Here is a 21,264-nt window from a genome sequence, read left to right as displayed (position 1 = left end):
TAGGGCGACTGAAGATGCTAACCGCCATCTCTCCAAATTCGTGGAAATCGCAAACACTCTGAAATTAAATGGTGTCGACGACGATGCCATACGGGTAAGACTTTTTCCATTCTCATTGATTGATTCTGCTAAGGAGTGGTTTGAGTGTATGCCACCAGAAAAGGTCTCCACATGGAAGGACATCGTAGCTACCTTCCTCGACAAATACTACCCGCCAGGCACTATTTTGAAGCTCAAAAGTGAGATCTTTCAGTTCACACAAGGCCATGACGAGCCCCTCTATGAGGCATTTGCTCGTTTCAAAGCTCTTCTTCGAAAATGCCCAAACCATGGTTTTTCCATAGACCATCAGGTAGGAATCCTCTATAATGGATTTAACGAGAAAATATGTGCTATGCTTGATTCAGGGGCAAATGGAGGATTTCTAAGAAAGACAGGAGAGGATGCCATGGCGGTGATCGAGGAGTTCGCCACCAACAGTCGGGGGTGGTCTAAGGAAAGGCATGCCACGAGAAGAGTAGCAGCCATAGAAGAGGCCGAAGAAAGTTCTTTTGCTAGGGAGTTAGCAGAACTTAGAGTCAGGATTGATCAAATGGACATCTCGAGGAAGGAAGATCCAATTCCGGAAACTTCCATAGTGGCGGTCAATGCACCCGAAACTGCCATATCAACTGTGGAAGAAATCAACTACGTGCAAGGAGGCGGTCCCAGAAACTACAATAACAATTATCGCCCTAATCAGGGGGGCGGTAATTTCAATAATTATAATGGGAACCGTCCGCACCCAAATCTTTCTTATTCTAACAATAATTACTTGCAACCCCCTGCAGGATTCAATGTTAGCAAAGGAGGAGTGGTTGAGCCGATGAAGAAGGAAGACAAGTATGAACAAGGAATCACGAAGATCTTGGAGGTAATTACGCAAGATAGGAAGATTAATGACACCAAGATCGGAGTGGTCGAAGCAAGGATAAACAACCTCGAGCAAGGAATGAACACAATCTCGGCAGCTGTAACCAATATTACCACTCAAATGGAGCAAATTTAGAAGAAGTTAGATGAGGATAGAGCAAAGGCAGCAGCAAGAGTGGATGATATTAACAAGAAGTGGGTGGCAAAGCAGAAATCTGGGGACTGCCCAGTCGCCGGCGGACCGCCGCACACCCCGCAGCGGCCCGCCACTGACAAGGTAGAATCGTCCACTAAGCAGGAGCTTGTGCGGCACAACGGGATTGTACTCCCTTTTCAGCCAAAGAGGAAGTTCAAGCTTGAAGAGCAGTTCAAGCAATTCCTTAACATGTTTTGCAAAGTCCATACTAACATTCCACTTGTTGAATCGTTGCAGGAGATACCAAAGTATGCGAAGCTACTAAGGGAGGCGGTAATGAGGAGAAAAAAGCCGACTAAAGCCGACCTTAAGCTACCGCATCATTGCAGCGAGATCATCCAAAAGGAACGGGCAGTGAAGCAAAGAGATCCGGGCCAGTTCATCATTAGGTGCCGAATTGGAGAAGGGAAGGTTGACAAAGCACTGTGCGATTTAGGATCGTCCATCAATCTCATGCCACTGAAGTACTACGAAAAGCTCAACATCGGGCCACTCAAATCTTCAGATGTAACACTCAGGTTGGCCGATAACTCGTCCATCAAGACTGTAGGTATGATTGAGGATGTCTTAGTTAAAGTCGATGATTTTATTTTTCCTGCCGACTTTATTGTGCTCGACATGAAAGTAGACAAGAACGTCCCTCTAATCTTAGGGAGAGATTTTCTTGCCACTTGCAAAGCTTTGATTGATGTAGGTCGTGGCGAGATCACAATCAGTGATAATCATGGTCAATCCACCTATAAGATCGAGAGCGAAATGCTAAAGTTTGAGGAGGCAAAGCGGGCAAAAATGGAACAACAGTGCAGAGCAGTCATGGCTACCGACTTGACCAAGTCCAAAGATCCCTTTGAAGCGGAGGATCCTTCTACCTCCACTATCTACATTATCAAAGAGGTAAGACACTCTTATAAAAAGGGTGATGCTAATTCTTCTACATCTGCTCCACAGAAGAAGAAACAGAAGACAAAGAAAACACCCAAAGAGGACCCCGAGATATACGTCATCAAAACGAAAGAGGGGAAGTACAGGTGGTGGAAGAAGCTAGGGACCAATTTGCTCCCTATGCCAATTTTCAACACTCGAGTTATTGATCCGCCCAACTAGTGGGCCACTTCAAGTCGAGCTAACGACTTTAACAAAAGCGCTTATTGGGAGGCAACCCAATTTTTTTTTTTTTTATTATTTTATTTTATTTTCTCGTTTTTTTTTTATGTCTGTTAAAAAAATATATATATAATAAAAAAAAATTTTGGTGGCGGTCGCCGCACTTAAAGCACGGCGGTCGCCACACGTGTGTTAACATGTGCAGGAAGGATCGGGCTTAGGGCGGGCCAGAGTAACCGCTGCACGGGCCGCGGCGGCCCGCCAGGATTGCTGTTTACGAAGGCCCGTGTGGCGGCCCGCCACGAGAGACGCGGCGGTCGCCACACGCAGTCCAGAGACGGGATTTCCACCATAAAAGGTATGTTTTCCATTCCTTTTCACATTCCTTCTCAAATTCCTTCCTTGCACACAACCCCCACCTATATAAATCACCAAATTCACACACCCACACTATCATTCTCTCAATTCTCTCAAAGTCTAGAGCTCTTCTTCTACAAATTCTCTCCACAAAAAGGTATGAATCCTAACTCAATTTCTGGGTTTTTTCTTTACTTCTTCCATGGATTGTGCTTTATTTTGGGTGAATTGTTCGGTAGAATCTCTTAATTCATGATGGGGGATGATTATGTGTATGAATTTTTGAATTCTATGGTTTAAAAATTTGCTTGATTGGTGATTATTAAGTTGTGAATGATGATTCTCTCTTGGTTTTTAGAGTTTAAAAGTAGCAATCATGTTCATAGCATTGTGAGGCTATTATTACTTCCATGAATTGCAATATATGTAATTTTGTAGAGATTGTTGGTTTTTATGGATATTTGGTTGATACGTCTCTGCATGGGGGATGAATTCACGTTGGGGGATGATTTTTTTTGTGTCCTAATTTGGTTGTTTTTGCTTAAAATGTTATTATGCTAAAAATTAGAATACTTCACTCTAACCATGTTTTACTTCACTGAAATGGAAAAACAAAGCACTGCAAGCATAGATGAGACACTTCACTCTAACCATGTTTTACTTCACTCTAACCATGTTGTACTTCACTCTAACCATGTTTTACTTCACTGAAATGGAATTACAGAGCACTACAAGCATGGATAAACAGACACTTCACTCTAACACTGTAATACTTCACTCTAGCTTTGTTTTACTTCACTCCAATGATGTGCATTGTGTATATAGTGAAGTATATTGTGCATATAGTGAACTATATTGTGCATATAGTGAAGTAAATAGCTCGACAGAAAATAGGAACTAACTATTGAATTTAAATGAAGTTTTGTACAATAGTTCATGAACGCTTGAAGTTTACAATCATGTTTTCCACATCTATGTCCATGTTTTTCTCACATTCTTTATAATGCTTTGATGTTGTTACCATGTTTTTTAATGACTCATGGTTTATTTCTGACAACATTAATGCGCTGCAATACTTTGCTCTTAGTCTTTGGAGTATTCCCTTGCTCCTTGTAGATAATCCACATTTCCAATCTTGTTCCCGCTCACCATAATAACATTCCATATGTCTCATCAAAAAAATTCCACAATCTTCTGCATTTGATGTTGTTCTCCAAGACATTTTTAGCATCTTTATGGTAACATCCTTTATTGATTTGCATTGCACGTGATAACCCATTTTTGTCAAATAATGACAAAAATACATTCTCTGCAATATATTATCATGAATATCAGAGGTAGTTCACTGTAAAGAGTATTCTAGTTCACTGTAATCACAAAATACTTAACTATATATCATGTATACTTACCACAGTTTCAGGTATGCTACCATAATTGATTGTGATGTCCTCATCACTACCATTCTTTGAATTGTCAATCACCACTATGCTTTTAGTGCTAAATCTAAAGCATATGGTGTAGTAATGTTTCGCAGCACAAATTGGAAAGAACACCTACAAAGATGATAACAATTTCAGAATAAAAACAACAGTGAATATAACAAAGAATCTTTTATATTCAATATTTACCAAATCTACGTCGACCCACTTGAAATACGGAATTTGTTTAATCTCATCTTCTAGATTGCTACAGAATCTATCAATTGTGGTGTTGATGTCCGCCCCATCAGGCCGTTGTACAACTGTATACAGCTGAAAGATGAGACAAGTCAAATCTGGATATAAATAATTCACTATAGTGAACATATAGTGAAGTAAACATGCTTTATAATGAACATATACCATCAATTCATTTTTCAAAATTTATACTATTCTTACACATAGGTATGTTGTAAAAAACAGGCGCCTCGATGAAGATAGAGCCATGTATTCTTCCATGTTATTCAAATAAGATGCCCACGCGTTGATCACACCCACTTCTACTAGCTCATGCGGCAACAGTGAACAAAATTCTCTTTTTGTTACAATTACAACATCATCATCATACAATATGTTGTCCCTGTTCAAACATGTATGTGTGTTAAGATTACTTTTGTATATTTTTTCTTCTAAATAAGAACTATAATATAAATCTTACTCATTTAATTTAGGTGTTGTCATAATCCAAAAAAATATTTGTGACTCTTGCAAGGTAAACTTTGTTTTTGCCTGAACCATTCTTTCATAGAATGGAGATCGCAGAGCAGCGGCTTTTCTCTTCTCAGCTTTTGAACGTATTGCCATTTGTTCAATCCTAGCACTTGCCTGTCAGGGCAAGAATGAGATGAAAACTTCACTATATTGTTTATATACTTCACTTTATAAGACATATAGTTCACTGGATGTTTATTTTTACATTACTGAAATAAAAAAATAGAGCAAGTTTTACTTCACAATAACCATGTTTTACTGAAATGGAAAAAAAAGCACTACAAGCATGGATAAACAGACACTTCACTCTATAACTGGAACACTTCACTCTAACACTGGACTACTTCACTCTAACACTGGAATACTTCACTACAAGCATGTTTTACATCACTGAAATGGAAAAACAAAGCACTACAATCATAGATGACAGACACTTCACTCTAACACTAGAATACTTCACTCTAGCCATGTTTTACTTCACTGAAATGGAAAAACAAAGCACTTTAAGCATGGATGACAGAGACTTCACTCTAACACTAGAATACTTCACTTTAACCATGTTTTACTTCACTGCAATCGAAAATCAAAGCACTACAAGCATAGATGACAAACACTTCACTCTAACCCTTGAATACTTCACTCTAGTCATGCTTTACTTCACAATAAGCATTTTATCAATTCTTACAATATCCGGATCGTAAACTACTAATTCGGCTGTACGATTTTGTTCAGCTTCTTTCAATTCTGACTGAATGCATTCATCATCACCACCTATCCCCATGAACGCTTCTAATGCAGACGCAATTTGGGCATCCACATTGTCATCCTATTTTCATAACAAGAAAAGAATATCAAATATAAATACCACAATACAAATGTACTAGATATCTGTATTACCTTCAATTGTGTGTTTTGTAATCCTCCTTTAGTTAGATCAGCACAAAATTCTTTTGTCACCTGCATATAGTGATATGTATTTAATCATAAATACAAAAATTTAAAAGGTAGATATAAACAAGAAGTAAAAAAGTATTATAAATTAAAATACAGCATCATAGAAATTTTTTTAGTTCACCCTGAATCATATGTCAAGTTTTAAAACACAACAGACCAAAATCAAAATCAAATTGTTTGCATCATTACAACACTTCAACTTACATCTTTCTTTTCCAAGTTAATATCAGGAAAAATTGATGTGCCTTCAGCCACTAGTTTGCTCTTTTCAACATAGATTTCCATCATCTTTTCCATGAGATCAATCCACTCTGGATTATCCTCTTGATCGACTTCCATAGCATGTGTCATATTATCAATTGGATTTGACACAGCTTGTTCGACTCGAGCAACCTCGACACCCACCATTCTAAGGGCAGTTACTGCTACAACCTTGAAGCAATTGATGTCTTTGCTAGTTGCCGGAGCATTCTTTATACAGTTCATCATTTTTTTAATAGAAGCTGTAGCTTCCCTTATTGAACTTTTTATTTCATCATTTGAAGAAGCTTCCTCAGTTGTTGGCAAAGTATTCCCAGGAGCTTCATTAGTTGAAGGAGCTTCGGTTTTTGGAAGAGTTTTCACAGGAGCTTCATCATTTGGTGGGAGAGTATTCTCAGTGGTAGAAGGGACAGGGGCAGTGACAATGATTGAATCATTATTGACATATAAAGCTTCAATGGAGACCGGGTCAATAATGCTTTCTATGCTTCCTCGGCCTATAACACCACCATTTTTGAATTCCAACTGACCTCTTTCCCTAAGAAGGGTGGTTGTCCAGTTCCGGACAGTGGGAAATCTTCGAACCACCATCCTCGTCCTGTAGACAACCCTATCAACATAGCATGCCTGCAAAAAGGTTCAAACATGGATTATAAGCTGGGACGACAAACACTTCACTCTAACACTGGAATACTTCACTCTAACCATGTTTTACTTCACTGAAATGGAAAAACAAAGCACTACAATCATAGATGACAGACACTTCACTCTAACACTGGAATACTTCACTCTAACCATGTTTTACTTCACTATAAGTTGTGCTTAAATTAGAAAACTCACCAATAAGAAAGTGATGGGTCCAGTGAATGGAGTGGATTTGTTCTTTTTTTTTCCAGCTATCATGTGCTGTGATTAGCACATTCAAAATATAGTTGCACCAGTTGTACTTTCTCACATTGGAAATGTTGTCTATATAGTCCAATATTCTTCCATCACAAATCCCATTTGCAGATGGTGAGATCAGCACAGAGTCCAATAGTACAAGAAAAACTTTTTTAAACAACTCACCACCATCTACATCAGTATCAAGCTGGTCTTGCAAATCAGTTGCGTAGATTGAATTTCTGTCCTTCTTCAAAGCTTTTGCAATGTTCTGCATATCATCGTTTATGTAATACTTCTTTTCAATATTTATCTTCCACTCCCCTCTTGGCAATCCTAAGGTCGCATGCACATCCTCATCAGTGATATGCAACGGCTCATCATCAATTAACTTGATTCTTGTGCAGTTGTCTAGATTAAAATTCTCCAGGAGTGAAAATGCCATTTCCGCAGGAATACTTCTGATCTTTAGATGGACAAGCTGCCCGAATCCCATCTCTTCCAGCGCAGCTAGTTGTCTTTTGTTCATCTTCTCTATGGCATCAACTAGATTTTTAATTCCTACCTTGACAACAAGTTTCGGTCTCCTGATTTTAATATTTTCAAAATCATCCGACACCATTTTTTTCTTTCCTTTAGCCTTATTCTGCTTCTTTGCAGCAGACTCTTCATTGTCATCATTTAAACCTTTTCTCTTTGAGCCTAGAAGAAATAATACAAAAAAAATTACTTCACTGTACTGTATCACAAACACTTCACTCTAATACTGAAATACTTCACTGAAATGGAATTACAGAGCACTACAATCATAGTTTACAGACACTTCACTCTAACACTGGAATACTTCACTCTAACCATGTTTTACTTCACTGAAATGTAATTACAAAGCACTACAATCATAGATGACAGACACTTCAATCTAACCATATTTTACTTCACTGAAATGTAATTACAGAGCACTACAATCATAGATGACAGACACTTCACTCTAACACTGGAATACTTCACTACAAGCATGTTTTACATCACTGAACTGGAAAAACAAAGCAATACAAGCATGCACAATACACTTCACTGTAAGCAAATATTGTAGTTCACTCTAACACTGGGATACTTCACTCTAGCCTTGTTTTACTTCACTCTAACCATGTTTTACTTTACTGAATGGAAAAACATAGCACTACAATCATAGATGACAGACACTTCACTATAACACTAGAATACTTCACTCTAACACTGGAATACTTCACTGAAATGGAAAAACAAAGCACTGCAAGCATAGATGACAGACACTTAACTCTAATTTGTGCCATATACATAATATATTTCATTAAGATACTAAATAATTAAATAACTCACATTGAGGTCTATCATGAATATATTTCGACCTCTTTTCAGAATAATCAGTAGTATTTTGTTTGGAAGGTTTATCCTCCCTATTCTTCATCCTTTTCTCTGCAACATCTGCAACATCTGCTTCATTTGTAGTAGAAGCTGTAGTTTTTTGTTTGGAAGGTCTATCCTCCCGATTTTTCATCCTTCTCTCGGCATTAAGTGTTTCATCCTCCCGATTCTTCATTCTTTTCTCGACAACAATTGCTTCATTTGCTGAATCTTTATGACCTTTCATTTGTTCTATAGAAATACATAAAATTAGAATATTCTTTCTTTTCATATGCATATAGAATCAAAAGACTGAAATTATTTCATGAAACCTTTAAGTATGTCGATTGGTACAATCTCAGCCGCAATTTCTGCCAACTTTTTTTCCACTGAAATATCAAGCATAATACAAAAAATTTTACTTCATTGTAGATAACAAACACTTCACTCTAACCATGGACTACTTCACTCTAACCACGTTTTACTTCACTCTAACCATGTTTTACTTCACTGAAATGGAAAAACAAAGCACTAGAAGCATAGATGACAGAAACTTCACTATAACACTAAAATACTTCACTCTAACCATGTTTTACTTCACTGAATTGATAAAACAGAGCACTACAAGCATAGATGACAGACACTTCACTCTAACACTGGACTACTTCACTCTAACCATGTTTTACTTCACTGAAATGGAAAAACAAAGCACTACAAGAATAGATGACAACCACTTCACTATAGCACTAGAATAGTGTAATACTTCACAAACACTTCACTCTAATAATGTAATACTTCACTAAATGAAAAACAGAGTATGTATTTGTTAATGTAATACTTCACTAATAATGTAATACTCACGATCGGAGTCTACGGTTGTTGTTTTTCTTTTTTTCTCTCGATCAAAACCTACACAAAAAAATAGAAGTAGTTAACTGTAGTGATTAACTGTAAGCAGATGTTCATATGTTTGAATTTGCAGAATTCTCAAAACTAACTTTTATTCTAAAACTAAATCTAAATTAGAATGAGAAATCTAAATCATAAACTAGTAGAACAACTTGCATTTTGAAAAATCTTTCTGATTTGGATTCATTGTTCGACTATGGATGAAGGCGACGGCGATTGCAGACGCGATGGATGGAAACGGCGGCGATTGCAGGAACGAGAAGACGGCGACGATGGATGGAGACGACGGGAAGAACAGTGAAGGCGGGATCGATTGATTTGCGTAATTAAAATTGTTAACCTAATTTTATTAGAGAAATGTCCATTATACCCCCGCCTTGTATAGTGAAGTAAATTTGTGTTAGAGTGAACTGATTTCTCCTTTAAATTCGAAAATCACATGTGTTAAAACTAGCCCTTGATTTTCTTAATCTTGTGGCTGTGATTTGTTCTCTAGTTATATACTTAAGGGGCATTTGCCACATATCACTACTCTCTCTCTCTCTCTCTATATATATATATATATATATATGACTAACACTATGTAATTTTGTTTCCAATCATATCTAATTTTTCGTTTGAGAGAATATAGCAATTGTGTAATCGAGACAAAAAGAAACGTAAAGAGACACAAATTTACGTGGTTCACCAACGTTGTATTGGATACATCCACGGGCAGGAATCGGAGAACAGATTGTATTGGAATAAGATTGCATAATATCGGGAGAATATTATGTAATTGATATGAGAATATATTGTGCCCTAATTAGAGTAAAGAAATTATTGTAAATCTAGGTTTCCCATATATGTAGATACTTAGCCTACAAATATGTAATCCTTGTATCATATTTATTATTCAGTAATACAGAAGAAAACTTCTCCCACCAATACCGATTCTAACATGGCCTCAGAGCAGAAACGATTCTGGCTCAGAAAAATTTCATCATAGCCGATACACCAATACACGACCTGTTTACCAGCCCAGAAAAACAACTCCTATACTAGAAACATGTCAGATTTCGAAGAAGAGACAAAACCCAACCAAGAACAGACCAAAAGCTTAAGAAACAACAAGGGCGTCACCATAGCCTTCAAGTTAAATGGAAAGAATTACCCCTTATGGTCGAGACTGATCAAGGTGAAGATCGGCGGCCGAGGGGCGTACCCCTACATCAAGAACGAAGCTCCAGAACCGGGAAGCAAAGGATTCGAGGAATGGGAGGAGAACGACCTAGTGGTGTTCTCGTGGATTGTTGACAACATCGAGAACGACATCATCTCGGATTTCGCCCACCACCAAACGGCAAAGGCGTTGTGGGATAGCCTCGCTGTAACTTTCGAAAGCAAGGCTGACAAATACCTTATCTACGATCTGGAAGAGAAGGTAATTACAATTAGACAAGGAAATCTCGATTTGGAGACATATTACCGGAAGCTCCACGGATTGTGGGTGGACATTGATCGCTGCCAAAAGCAGCCTGTGACTTGCTGCGACAAAGGAATCGGTCAGTACAGGGTACACTCGAACGAGAAACGGTTAATCAAGTTCCTAACGGGGCTGAACCAGGAGTACGATTTCGTCCGGAGGGAGATCTTGAAGGAAGAACCATACCCATCAGTAGCGGCAGCCTATGGGTGGGTGAAGACGGAGGCGGCTCGACGTCGAATCATGCCACCGACATCGCCGTCACCCACCGGAGAAGCCGACAGCAGAGCCAATTCATCATACGGGAGTGAAATCGGACACGGATTCGCAACTATTGGACAAGGCTCAATCGCCCAAAACCAGAGACCACCGAACCACTGCGGCGCTCCACCGCGCTCCACCACCGCCAGCCGACCGGGGAATCAGCGCCCCGACACCTCAAAACTATGGTGCTCCCACTGTGGAAAACAGAAGCATACGTGGGAGACTTTCTTCAAAAGATTGGGATACCCGGAGTGGTGGGAAGAAAGACAAAAAGCGAGGGCCGCTCAGGCTAAATTAGCCATCGGAGTTAATGGAGAAGGAGCACAGCGGCACAACGATGTCGGAAATCAGGGGGATCCGACTGGACCAGGGACGGGGGCGAGACAAGAGAGTCACCTGAACGGCGGCAACGTGAGTGGAGCCGGCAATTTCACCGGGAGGATGGAATCGCCGGAGAGAACGGAGCGAGGAGGTAGAGGGTTTGGCACACTTGTAGAAAATATCAAAAAGTACCCCATTCCCTTATTTTTCGACCCCCTGGTCCCATGAAAATTAAAATTGGACCCAAGAAAATTCAGAAATCCCATACTTACCCCAATTATGTGTCTGAAAATCGATTTGCACCCCTACTAGAAACTTCCGCTGCATTTCATGTATATAACACTTCTGATGAATACTCAAAGGGCTGGATATTTGATTGTGGGGCAACTGATACCATGACTCCAGATAAACGTGATTTTATTAATTTTGATGAAAGCACGAAATCCTATATTAGAACTGCGAATGGGGAACTGATTACTGTTGAGGGGTCGGGCACAATTGAAATATCTCCTACACTTCGGCTTAGGAATTGCTTATATGTTCCTACTTTATCTCAGAGACTGATGTCTATTAGTCATGTGACAAAGGAATTGAACTGCACACTTATGATGAATCCCGACTTTTGTATTTTACAGGATATTCAGACGAGGAGGATAATTGGGCGTGGCACTGAGAAACAAGGACTCTATTATGTGGACGAGATAGCTCAACATGGCAGTGCGATGCTGGCTCACGGATCCACAAAACAGGAAACTTGGCTCTGGCACCGAAGACTAGGACACCCTTCTTCTGGTTACTTTAAATTGCTTTACCCGAACCTTTCAATTTCTTCTGATTTTTCTTGTGAAACTTGTGTTTTGGCCAAGAGCCATAGACAATCTTTTAAGCCTACAAATACTCGTGTGAAATCCATGTTTTCTTTAGTACACTCTGATGTTTGGGGTCCTGCACCCACTGTTGGTGGGAATGGTTTTCGATATTTTGTGATTTTTGTTGATGATTGCACTAGAATGACATGGATTTATTTTCTAAAACACAAGTATGATGTTTTTGATAGATTTACCTCTTTCTTTGAACTAGTCCAAACACAATTTCATACCACTATCCAAACCCTAAGATCATATAATGGGAGGGAATTTGTGAACAGTACTATGACCCAATTTTGCAAAGACAAGGGCGTAATCCACCAAACCTCCTGTGCATACACATCTCGAACAAAATGGGGTAGCTGAACGAAAGAACCGAACAATTCTAGAGATGACCCGAGCCCTAATGATTGAATCCAAAGTCCTTACTTTTTTTTGGCCAAAAGCAGTTGCAACATCTATTTACCTAATCAATCGCCTCCCAACTAAAACACTAAACATGAAAACCCCTCTTGATACCCTTTCCAAACAAGCCAAAATACCCGAGCACCTAAACCTTCAGCCGAAAGTCTTCGGTTGTACTGTTTACACTCATGTCCCAAAACACGAAAGAACTAAACTATCACCTTGTGCAACCAAATGTGTTTTTGTGGGGTATGGGGTAAACTAAAAAGGCTACAGATGTTATGACCCGTCCACTCGAAAAATCACCACCACCATGAACTGCAATTTCCTAGAAACTGAATTCTTTTATCATACCCACCTTAGTAGTCAGGGGGAGAGTGGTCCAAATAAATCCGAGGACTATCTAAGTTGGATTGTGCCATTGCCAAGCTCCTCGATTGGGGACCCAACAGATCCAGTGGTGGTCACTGCCGCCGAGCAAGTCTCACCACATGAACCCTCTCATCCGCCCTCAAGCAATCCTCTTCCAACGATATCCGAGGTAATCCCTGAACCGAATGTTGGAATTCCAGTTATTACTGATCTGGTTGATACAGAACCCCAAGAGGAGGATAATACCGTGGATGGAGATACCGGGAGATACATACTCCCTTTTCGAAGTACAAGGGGGATCCCGGCCAAACGATACTACCCTGAAAAGATAGGGAAGAAAAGCCGATATGGAGTGGCGAACTTCGTACAAGGAAACCTGACAAAAATGGCACGGGCATTTGAAGCTGCACTATACGAAGAAGAGGAAATCCCACAGACAGCCGAAGAGGCAATGAAGCATAAGAAATGGAGAGAAGCAATGCTTGTTGAAATGAAAGCCCTGATGAAGAATAATACATGGATCAAAAGCAAGTTACCTGAAGGAGCTAGAACTGTTGGGTGCAGATGGGTATTCACGATTAAAAGAAGACCAGATGGGACAATAGAGAGATACAAGGCACGACTCGTGGCGAAGGGATACACTCAGACGTATGGAGTGGATTATGCTGAAACTTTTTCCCTAGTTGCTAAGATTAATACCGTGCGAGTGTTATTCTCGATTGCTGCTAATAAGGATTGGCCGCTCCACCAGTTCGATGTGACAAATGCATTCCTGCACGGAGAATTACCTAAGCCAGTATTCATGGAACCACCGCCTGGTTTCACGGGAGAGTTTGAAGATGGGGAAGTGTGCCAGCTCAAGAAGACTCTATACGGGTTGAAGCAGTCACCACGAGCATGGTTTGGGAGATTTACGAAAGTGATGAAGAAGTACGGATATGAGCAGAGTAATTCAGATCATACTTTATTTATCAAGAAAAAGGGAGGAAAGATCACATGCTTGATTATATATGTAGACGACATGATCATTACTGGAGATGATGAGGAGGAGGAGATAGCCGAACTAAGGAAGAACTTATTCCATGAGTTTGAGATGAAGGATCTGGGTCTCCTTAAGTACTTCTTGGGGATAGAGGTGCTAAGGTCAAATAAGGGAATCTTCATAAATCAGAGGAAATATATACTGGACTTATTGGCCGAAATAGGGATGATTGATTGTAAGCCAGCAGATACTCCTATGGTGCAAAATCATGGATTGCAGATAAAGGAAGGAGCGAAGCTAACCGATAGGTGGAGATATCAGAGGCTAGTCGGTAAGCTTATCTACCTATCTCACACACGACCTGATATTGCATATGCAGTTGGAGTAGTGAGTCAGTTTATGCATTCACCACAAGAAGAACATTGGGAAGCAGCATTAAGAATTGTCAAATACTTGAAGGGAACAGCCGAGCATGGGCTTATGTTCGAGAAGCACGGTCACATGGAGATACACGCCTTTACTGATGCAGATTGGGCAGGAAATCCGAATGACCGAAGGTCTACCGCCGGCTACTTTACCTTTGTAGGAGGTAACCTCGTGACTTGGAGAAGTAAGAAGCAGAAGGTAGTTGCACTCTCTAGCGCAGAGGCAGAGTTCCGGGGAATTAAGAGTGGACTGACAGAGGTGTTATGGCTACGGATGCTTATGACTGAGTTAGATCTTCGATCCGCTCTTCCTTGTAGATTATTTTGTGACAACAAGGCGGCTATCAGTATCTCTGAAAACCCGGTGCAACATGATAAAACAAAGCATGTGGAAGTAGATAGACACTTCATAAAGGAAAATCTCGAAGCAAAGGTGGTGGAAATGCCTTATGTCAAGTCCGAAGATCAACTGACAGATATTTTGACGAAGGCAGTAAATTCAAAGTCATTTCGAGAAATACTGGGCAAGCTAAGTATTGGGAACCCCATCACTTAGCTTGAGGGGGAGTATTGGAATAAGATTGCATAATATCGGGAGAATATTATGTACTCCCTCCGTCCCAAGGAAGATGACCCCTTTCTTGGGTGGCACGGGATTTTATGCAACTTTATTTTGTGTGTTAAATGGAGAGAGTAAAGTAAGAGAGAGGGGATAAAGTAGAAATAAAGGGGTTTCCATTTTAAGTAATGGGTCATCTTGGTTGGGACAAACCAAAAAGGAAAGTGGGTCATCTTTAATGGGACGGAGGGAGTAATTGATAAGAGAATATATTGTGCCCTAATTAGAGTAAAGAAATTATTGTAAATCTAGGTTTACCATATAGGGGTGCGTTAGGCTCCTTTGCACCCTAAGTGTCCTATTTCCTTCTTAATCTCAGCCTTTGGATCCTTGAATTGGATGGTTGTGTGATCAATGCATTATTAGTCTATAATGTTGCATTATTAGCCGTTGTGCATTATTAGAATGAAAATGTGCATTATTAGTCTATAATGTTGCATTATTAGCCGCTGTGCATTATTAGAATGAAAATGTGCATTATTAAATGACACGTGGCATTAATCTAACCGTCAGATGACAAAATCGTGGGGCTAGGATTAAGAAGGAACAGGGACAAAAGATATGAAAAGGATTTGAATACATCCCTTACCATATATGTAGATACTTAGCCTATAAATATGTAATCCTTGTATCATATTTATTATTCAGTAATACAGAAGAAAACTTCTCCCACCAATACCGATTCTAACAGATTGTTTTCGGATTCCAGAGTTATGTGTCCTACTTCTATATAAGTAGACACATAGACGACGAGCTAGACCCATATAACAATTAGGACCCAAAACAGAAACATAACACTGAGACCCCGTTTGACTAGCGACAAACAATTCAGATTCAAGGCCTATTAACATTTTTTAAATTATTTAAAATACCCATGAATTGAATTATGAATAGTACACGTAGATGAAATAAACAACTTTTTGTTGTTGTTATTTTGAGTAGAGGAGGGAAATGGGACGACGGAAATTGAATTTGAAACATATCTCTGCTAATTAACACGAATATTTTCACCGTATGGATATCCATCACAAAAAATATGAAAAAGCAATAATTGAGAAATAGTAGGAATCAAGAAAGTTTTGCACGCATGACTTCACTGTCATACCTACATCTTCATTTTTGTTTATTTGATTGCTACCAAACATTAATCGTAGCATGTAGAGATGCCCACGGTTCAGGAATCAGCGGTTACGGTTCGGAACCGCCGGTTTCGATTTTGGAAATTGTTGAACCGGAACCGAACCGCGAGGTGTTTCACGGTTCCGGTTCCAAAACCGCCGGTTTCTGTTTCGGTTCCGAACCGGCGGTTTTCCGGTGATTTTTTACGGTTTTTCACAGTTCTGAATCGCCGATTTTTTACGGTTCCGAATTGATTTCACGGTTTTTCGGCAGTTTTTCGCGGTTCCGGCACGGTTTCGGTTCGAAATTTTTTGAACCTGAACCGAACCACGGTTCAAAAATCGACGGTTTCGGTTCGGAACCGTAACCGGCGGTTACGGTTTCGATTTTAACCACCGGTTCAGTAAACCTTGGACAAGTCTAGTAGCATGGTCAATCATGGGATTTAATTTTTAAAATTTAATAGTAGTACATTATGAATGGGCGTAGTGAGTCCCTTCAATATTTTCTATATCAATGCAAAATCTTATTGAACAAGTGTACATTTTCTAACAATATGCAAAATCTATTCTAACTTATTAAGTTTAATAAATTCAGGTTGATGAGATAATAGTAACTAGTAAGTAGTATTACTAAACAAGATTGTTATCCGGTGTAGCATGATTTTAACTTTTCTAGATATATAGACAATTCTATCCCCTCTTCGGCTTTATCGTATCACAAACTTTAAATTCACGTGAAAGTTTCAAAGTAGTGACCTTAATTTCAGGATAAGGCACAAATGGGACTTACTATATCTTATTCCGGGCCTGTTTCCATAAATTTTAAGCCCAATTGTTTTAATAAATATGGTGAACTATTGGAAGAAGCGTGAATGCGTGATATTAGGATATTTTTTTAACTAGTTTTGTTATTTCAAAATCAACCATAAAATTAGAAAGTAATTTGGATCTATTCGCAAACATCCCATAGGAAATTTTTTGGTGAAATTATGTAGCTATAAATTAACATGTGAACGTCCTTGTTGATTAGTAAAAGATGTTGTATATTCATACGGAAAAACATTATTTAATTGAAAATATTGAAAATATTGACAATATATTACACTTATATGACTATTTTTTTTTTGCACAATTTGTGTAAACAAATTCAAATTTACACAAATTCAAATTTCATCATTTTTCTGGCTAATTTATAAAATTGCCTGACATACCTAAATTTTGTCAAATATAATTGTTTTTCCAACAAGTTATATGTATTTCATCCTTAATTCTATTATTATCTGAAATTTTATAGTAAAAAACTATAGTATATAGTATAAAGGTACGATACAAAAATCTTTGAGAGTACGAGTATAATTAAAATTATTCTCTCAAAATATAGCTCATTAATTAAGTGGTAATTACGTAGATGTGTATCGGGATGGATCTCAAATTCAAAATCACTTAATATGGAGATATAGTACTATATATATAGTCTCATATATATTGACTGATCCATATTGTACTCTTTTTAAATCTACACTCAATCTTATACTCAACTATGGAATTAAATGATTAAATCAAGATCTTCACTGAATTTGTAGAAATCCAACAAACCTAGGAAAAGAGAAAAGAAAAAAGAGCAATTAAGCCCCATAAACACAAGAATCAAAAAGGACCCAAAAAAAGTAAAAGTTCCATTTGAATTTAAATATTGTCATATACTTCTAGCCATCATTTCCTGAAATCTTCTATAAGATTCTTGTTTTTCCAGCCTGAATTTCTCATGACAATCCGCAATAAACAAATCAGCAAGTTTATCAATCTCATTTGAGCTTGATTCTTGATTTCCCTTCTCCTCCTCAAGCCACTCTAAGTATCTAGAGAGCCCTTCCGGCTCTCGATACTCCAGAGACGACGCTATCCCATCTGGGATTGCCAACGTTGTCGATGCCTTGTTGGTGTTAGTTGGAACGAGTACGTTCCAACTAGCATCATAGTAGATGTGGGAGTTGGGGTAGCTCTCTTCAGACAAAGGCATCACGTGTGATGCACACCAATTGTAGTGGAGTCTAAACGAGCCGAAATACAGCTTTCTCTTGGAGTTCCTACCCCTTTTGAACTCCACTAGGTGTAGGAAATGTATGTCGCGCACGTGCTCAAGGAGAAGCGATTTTGCCTTGGCGAAGGCACGTGTGGCGCGGTACAAGTGGGAGAAGATGAAGGTTTGGATGAGGGTTTTGAGCTTTGATATTGGTGTTGATGGTTTCATGGGGAAAATGTGAAGGGGGTTTGAATTTTTGAGGGAGGAGAGGCCAGCCATTTTGCTAATGTTTTTGGTCTCTCTCTCTCTCTTGTGTGTGTGTGTGTGTGTGTGTTTTGATGTGGTGGATTTATAAAGGGAGTTTGAATTCCAATTGTTACTAGTTAGTAGGTAATTTGAATAAAGTTGGCAATAACTTTTGCACATTGTGAAGTGTGACTATTTCTTTGTGATTTGTTTCTTGATTTTTTGTTTGTTGGAGCGGTTCGATTTTCCATTTAGTATTATCATCATCCTCAATGATTATCCTAAAATGCATGCAAATAGTAGAGTGATTATTATTAAGGCATCAAATTTTACATATTATGGAGTAGTAAATATTGATCATACTAACAAATCCTCAAAAGTATTTAAATTTGCCAAAGCCCGCCATACATCTTCGAAATTGGGAGACAATTTCGAGCTGGCTAAGATAAAAAGCTTGCTAAAAAACTTTAAAAGTGCAGCGTGGTGGATTTTGAATTTGAGTCAAATAGAGGGTGCAAAAAGCAAGAAATACTACTACATCACTAGAGTGTCACATAAGATTATCACAATTAGAGGATTTAAAAGAATCCAAACCCTCTTTAGGTGAAAATAATTTGTGCACAATCTGGAATTTAAAAAAGAAAAGAAAAAAGAAGTGGTAAATAGTAGGTGAGGGACAAATATTTGAATGTTTATTTCATGTAAGAATACAAAACATGAATGTTTGGTGGACAAAATATTACAGTACATACATATGAAAAATTACGTACAATCATATATCTGTGCCAAAAGAATTCCATATAGATATAACTAACAAAATATTGTAAATTTGTAATCATTCTTTTTTAATTCCACATAATTATTGGATGTGGTTAAATATAACCCAATTATGGTAAGGCTGTACTATAATAGTGTATAGGTCTTCTATATAGGTGATAGGTCCATCATCCATGGCTCATGCTCATGAGTTTTAAAGTGATCGATCTACGAATGACATATGCATGTACCAAACATTGATTGTGAATTCCTTATATAAACAGCTGTCAAAAGTTTTTTATTTTTTTTTTTGGACGTTGAGGAAAAATTGCTATGTGATTCTCTATCTCTAGTGTTCCATCATTAGTTTTGTTATTTTGTGTTTGGTTTAACTGTAGAAATATTAATCATGGTTCACTGTACTGAATTACGATTTAATTTGTGTTTATTTTTTCAGTACTACTAACATTTAACTTGCAACTATTTAACTAATACTCCTTCCGTTCCACTTAAGATGACACATTTTCCTTTTTAGTTTGTCCCAATTAAGATGACACATTTTCTTTCATGGAAACTTTCTCTCTCTAATTAATACACCCAACTACTTTTTCCCACCCCTATTAAAATATTCATCTTTCTTTCTCTCTCTATTTTAATACTTTCACCCACCTTTTCTCTCTCCAATTAAACACATTAATCAATAACTCCTAAAATCCCGTGCCGGCTAACGAATGCGTCATCTTAGCCGGGACGGAGGGAGTAGTACTTGATTATAGAGTTTGATTAATCCATAAATGAGGTACTATATTAGTAGTGTAATGTAAACAACTTATTATTTAGGGTTCATATCAAATTTATTTTTGAATTTGGACACGAGTGGGACAAAAATTTGGTTGAGTTTTAGATAAGTTGATTGGATTTGAAGTATGATATTTTGAATAATATATAGTAGTATACAAACTTAGACTAATTTTTTTTTATTTATAACAATATTAAAAATCACTATATATAATATTTTCTGCGTACGCAACTAGGAGTCCTGATTAAGTTTGCCACGAGATTTACAAAAATATAAAGACAAATGGACTGAAAAAGATAGTGGGAGATCAGTTCTATATATTAATTTTATAATAAAATGTAAGTGAAATATGAAACTCACTTAAATGTGAACCGTGACTCCTAATCGCAGGCGGAACTGAAATGGCAAATCGGCACTCCTAGGACGAAAGGAATGTATATATTCTCTATGTTGTTAAATTGAAACATATTTTTGTCCCTTCTTGAGATTTCCATTTTGTGTGAATTATAGTATCTACTACTAGTAAGAATTATCCGGATGTTGTGATTTGTGGTATGCCTAAACTCCATTTAATAAATCGCCACATGATCATATAGAAAATGATGAATAAGTTGATTTCCATGAATTTACAAAATCAAGATTGTGACAAAACAAAATATTCAACTTTGTAATGCAACGCTGTCAAAGATCGACAAAATCTCCTTTACTACCCAATTCATCAATGTATTACAAGAAGAGCTGCCAACTCTTTTGTTGTCCGAAGGTTCAATGTTAGCAATCATGGGAATTTGGGAAACCCTAAATCACTCATATGTACTATGATCAATCATTCCTTGTGATCAATTTATAGATTTCCGATCAAGAGATGACGTTGATGTATTTTGTATTTTAGCACTATGAGCTGTAATTTTCGTGCTCGTGTAAAAAAGATTTTGTGAGGTAAGAATTCATGTGAGTTGCATGCATAGTTGTTACCACATTCAAAGTATTTTTGATGGACGATTGTGAAAAATGGTTTTGTTTGAATCTTTAGTTTGGTAATTCACTTTGCGAGTTAATATAATAGGAGTATACAAATGCAAATGAAAGTTTTTGTGAACATTGAAAATGTTCAATTTATCTCAAATTTTAAGCATAGAAAATTGATTTGAAACGGACCACTTTTGAGTTCTGACAGCTCAGCCAACGTGACCAGAATTGTAGGAGTATGTTTTACACAATCTCTTCCTACTCAGTTCTCACTCGTCAAATTCGGCTTTCACTAATTCGACCATTTCAGATCTACTTCGTAGTACTAACTAATTATGCATCAAGAAAATGCATTGAAGAAAGGCCAATTCTTCTAGATGGTTGTGGCTAATAAGAATTTTTATGATTGAACATATTCCCCCATGCCACAAGTAGTGTTTGAACTTTGAACCTTAATCATAAATACTCCCTCCTTCCTAAATCA

General features: G+C 38.0%; 1 protein-coding gene and 1 non-coding gene across 2 annotated transcripts; both read right to left on the bottom strand.

Moving 5' to 3' along the window:
* Window positions 1-229: 229 nt before the first annotated feature.
* On the bottom strand, window positions 230-336 carry LOC148926770 (small nucleolar RNA R71). Its single transcript, XR_016131882.1, has one exon. It is a non-coding gene; the product is annotated as a small nucleolar RNA R71 (small nucleolar RNA).
* Window positions 337-17,444: 17,108 nt separating this feature from the next.
* LOC125186066 (uncharacterized) lies at window positions 17,445-18,337 on the bottom strand. The gene has a single exon (XM_048082382.2). The coding sequence runs from the start codon at window positions 18,287-18,289 to the stop codon at window positions 17,684-17,686; it is 606 nt and encodes a 201-aa protein (XP_047938339.1). The 5' UTR covers window positions 18,290-18,337; the 3' UTR covers window positions 17,445-17,683.
* Window positions 18,338-21,264: the final 2,927 nt, after the last annotated feature.

The sequence above is a fragment of the Salvia hispanica genome, chromosome 5 (assembly GCF_029641045.1).
Source record: "Salvia hispanica isolate PSC_SH4W2 chromosome 5, Shi_PSC_v1, whole genome shotgun sequence".
NCBI lineage: Eukaryota > Viridiplantae > Streptophyta > Magnoliopsida > Lamiales > Lamiaceae > Salvia > Salvia hispanica.
Note: the sequence above shows the minus strand (reverse complement) of the source record. Positions and strands in the feature narration are given on the sequence as shown.

What these genes read in the sequence shown, in the direction of transcription:
- LOC125186066 (XM_048082382.2), bottom strand. Translation starts at nt 18,289, where the DNA reads ATGGCTGGCCTCTCCTCCCTCAAAAATTCAAACCCCCTTCACATTTTC.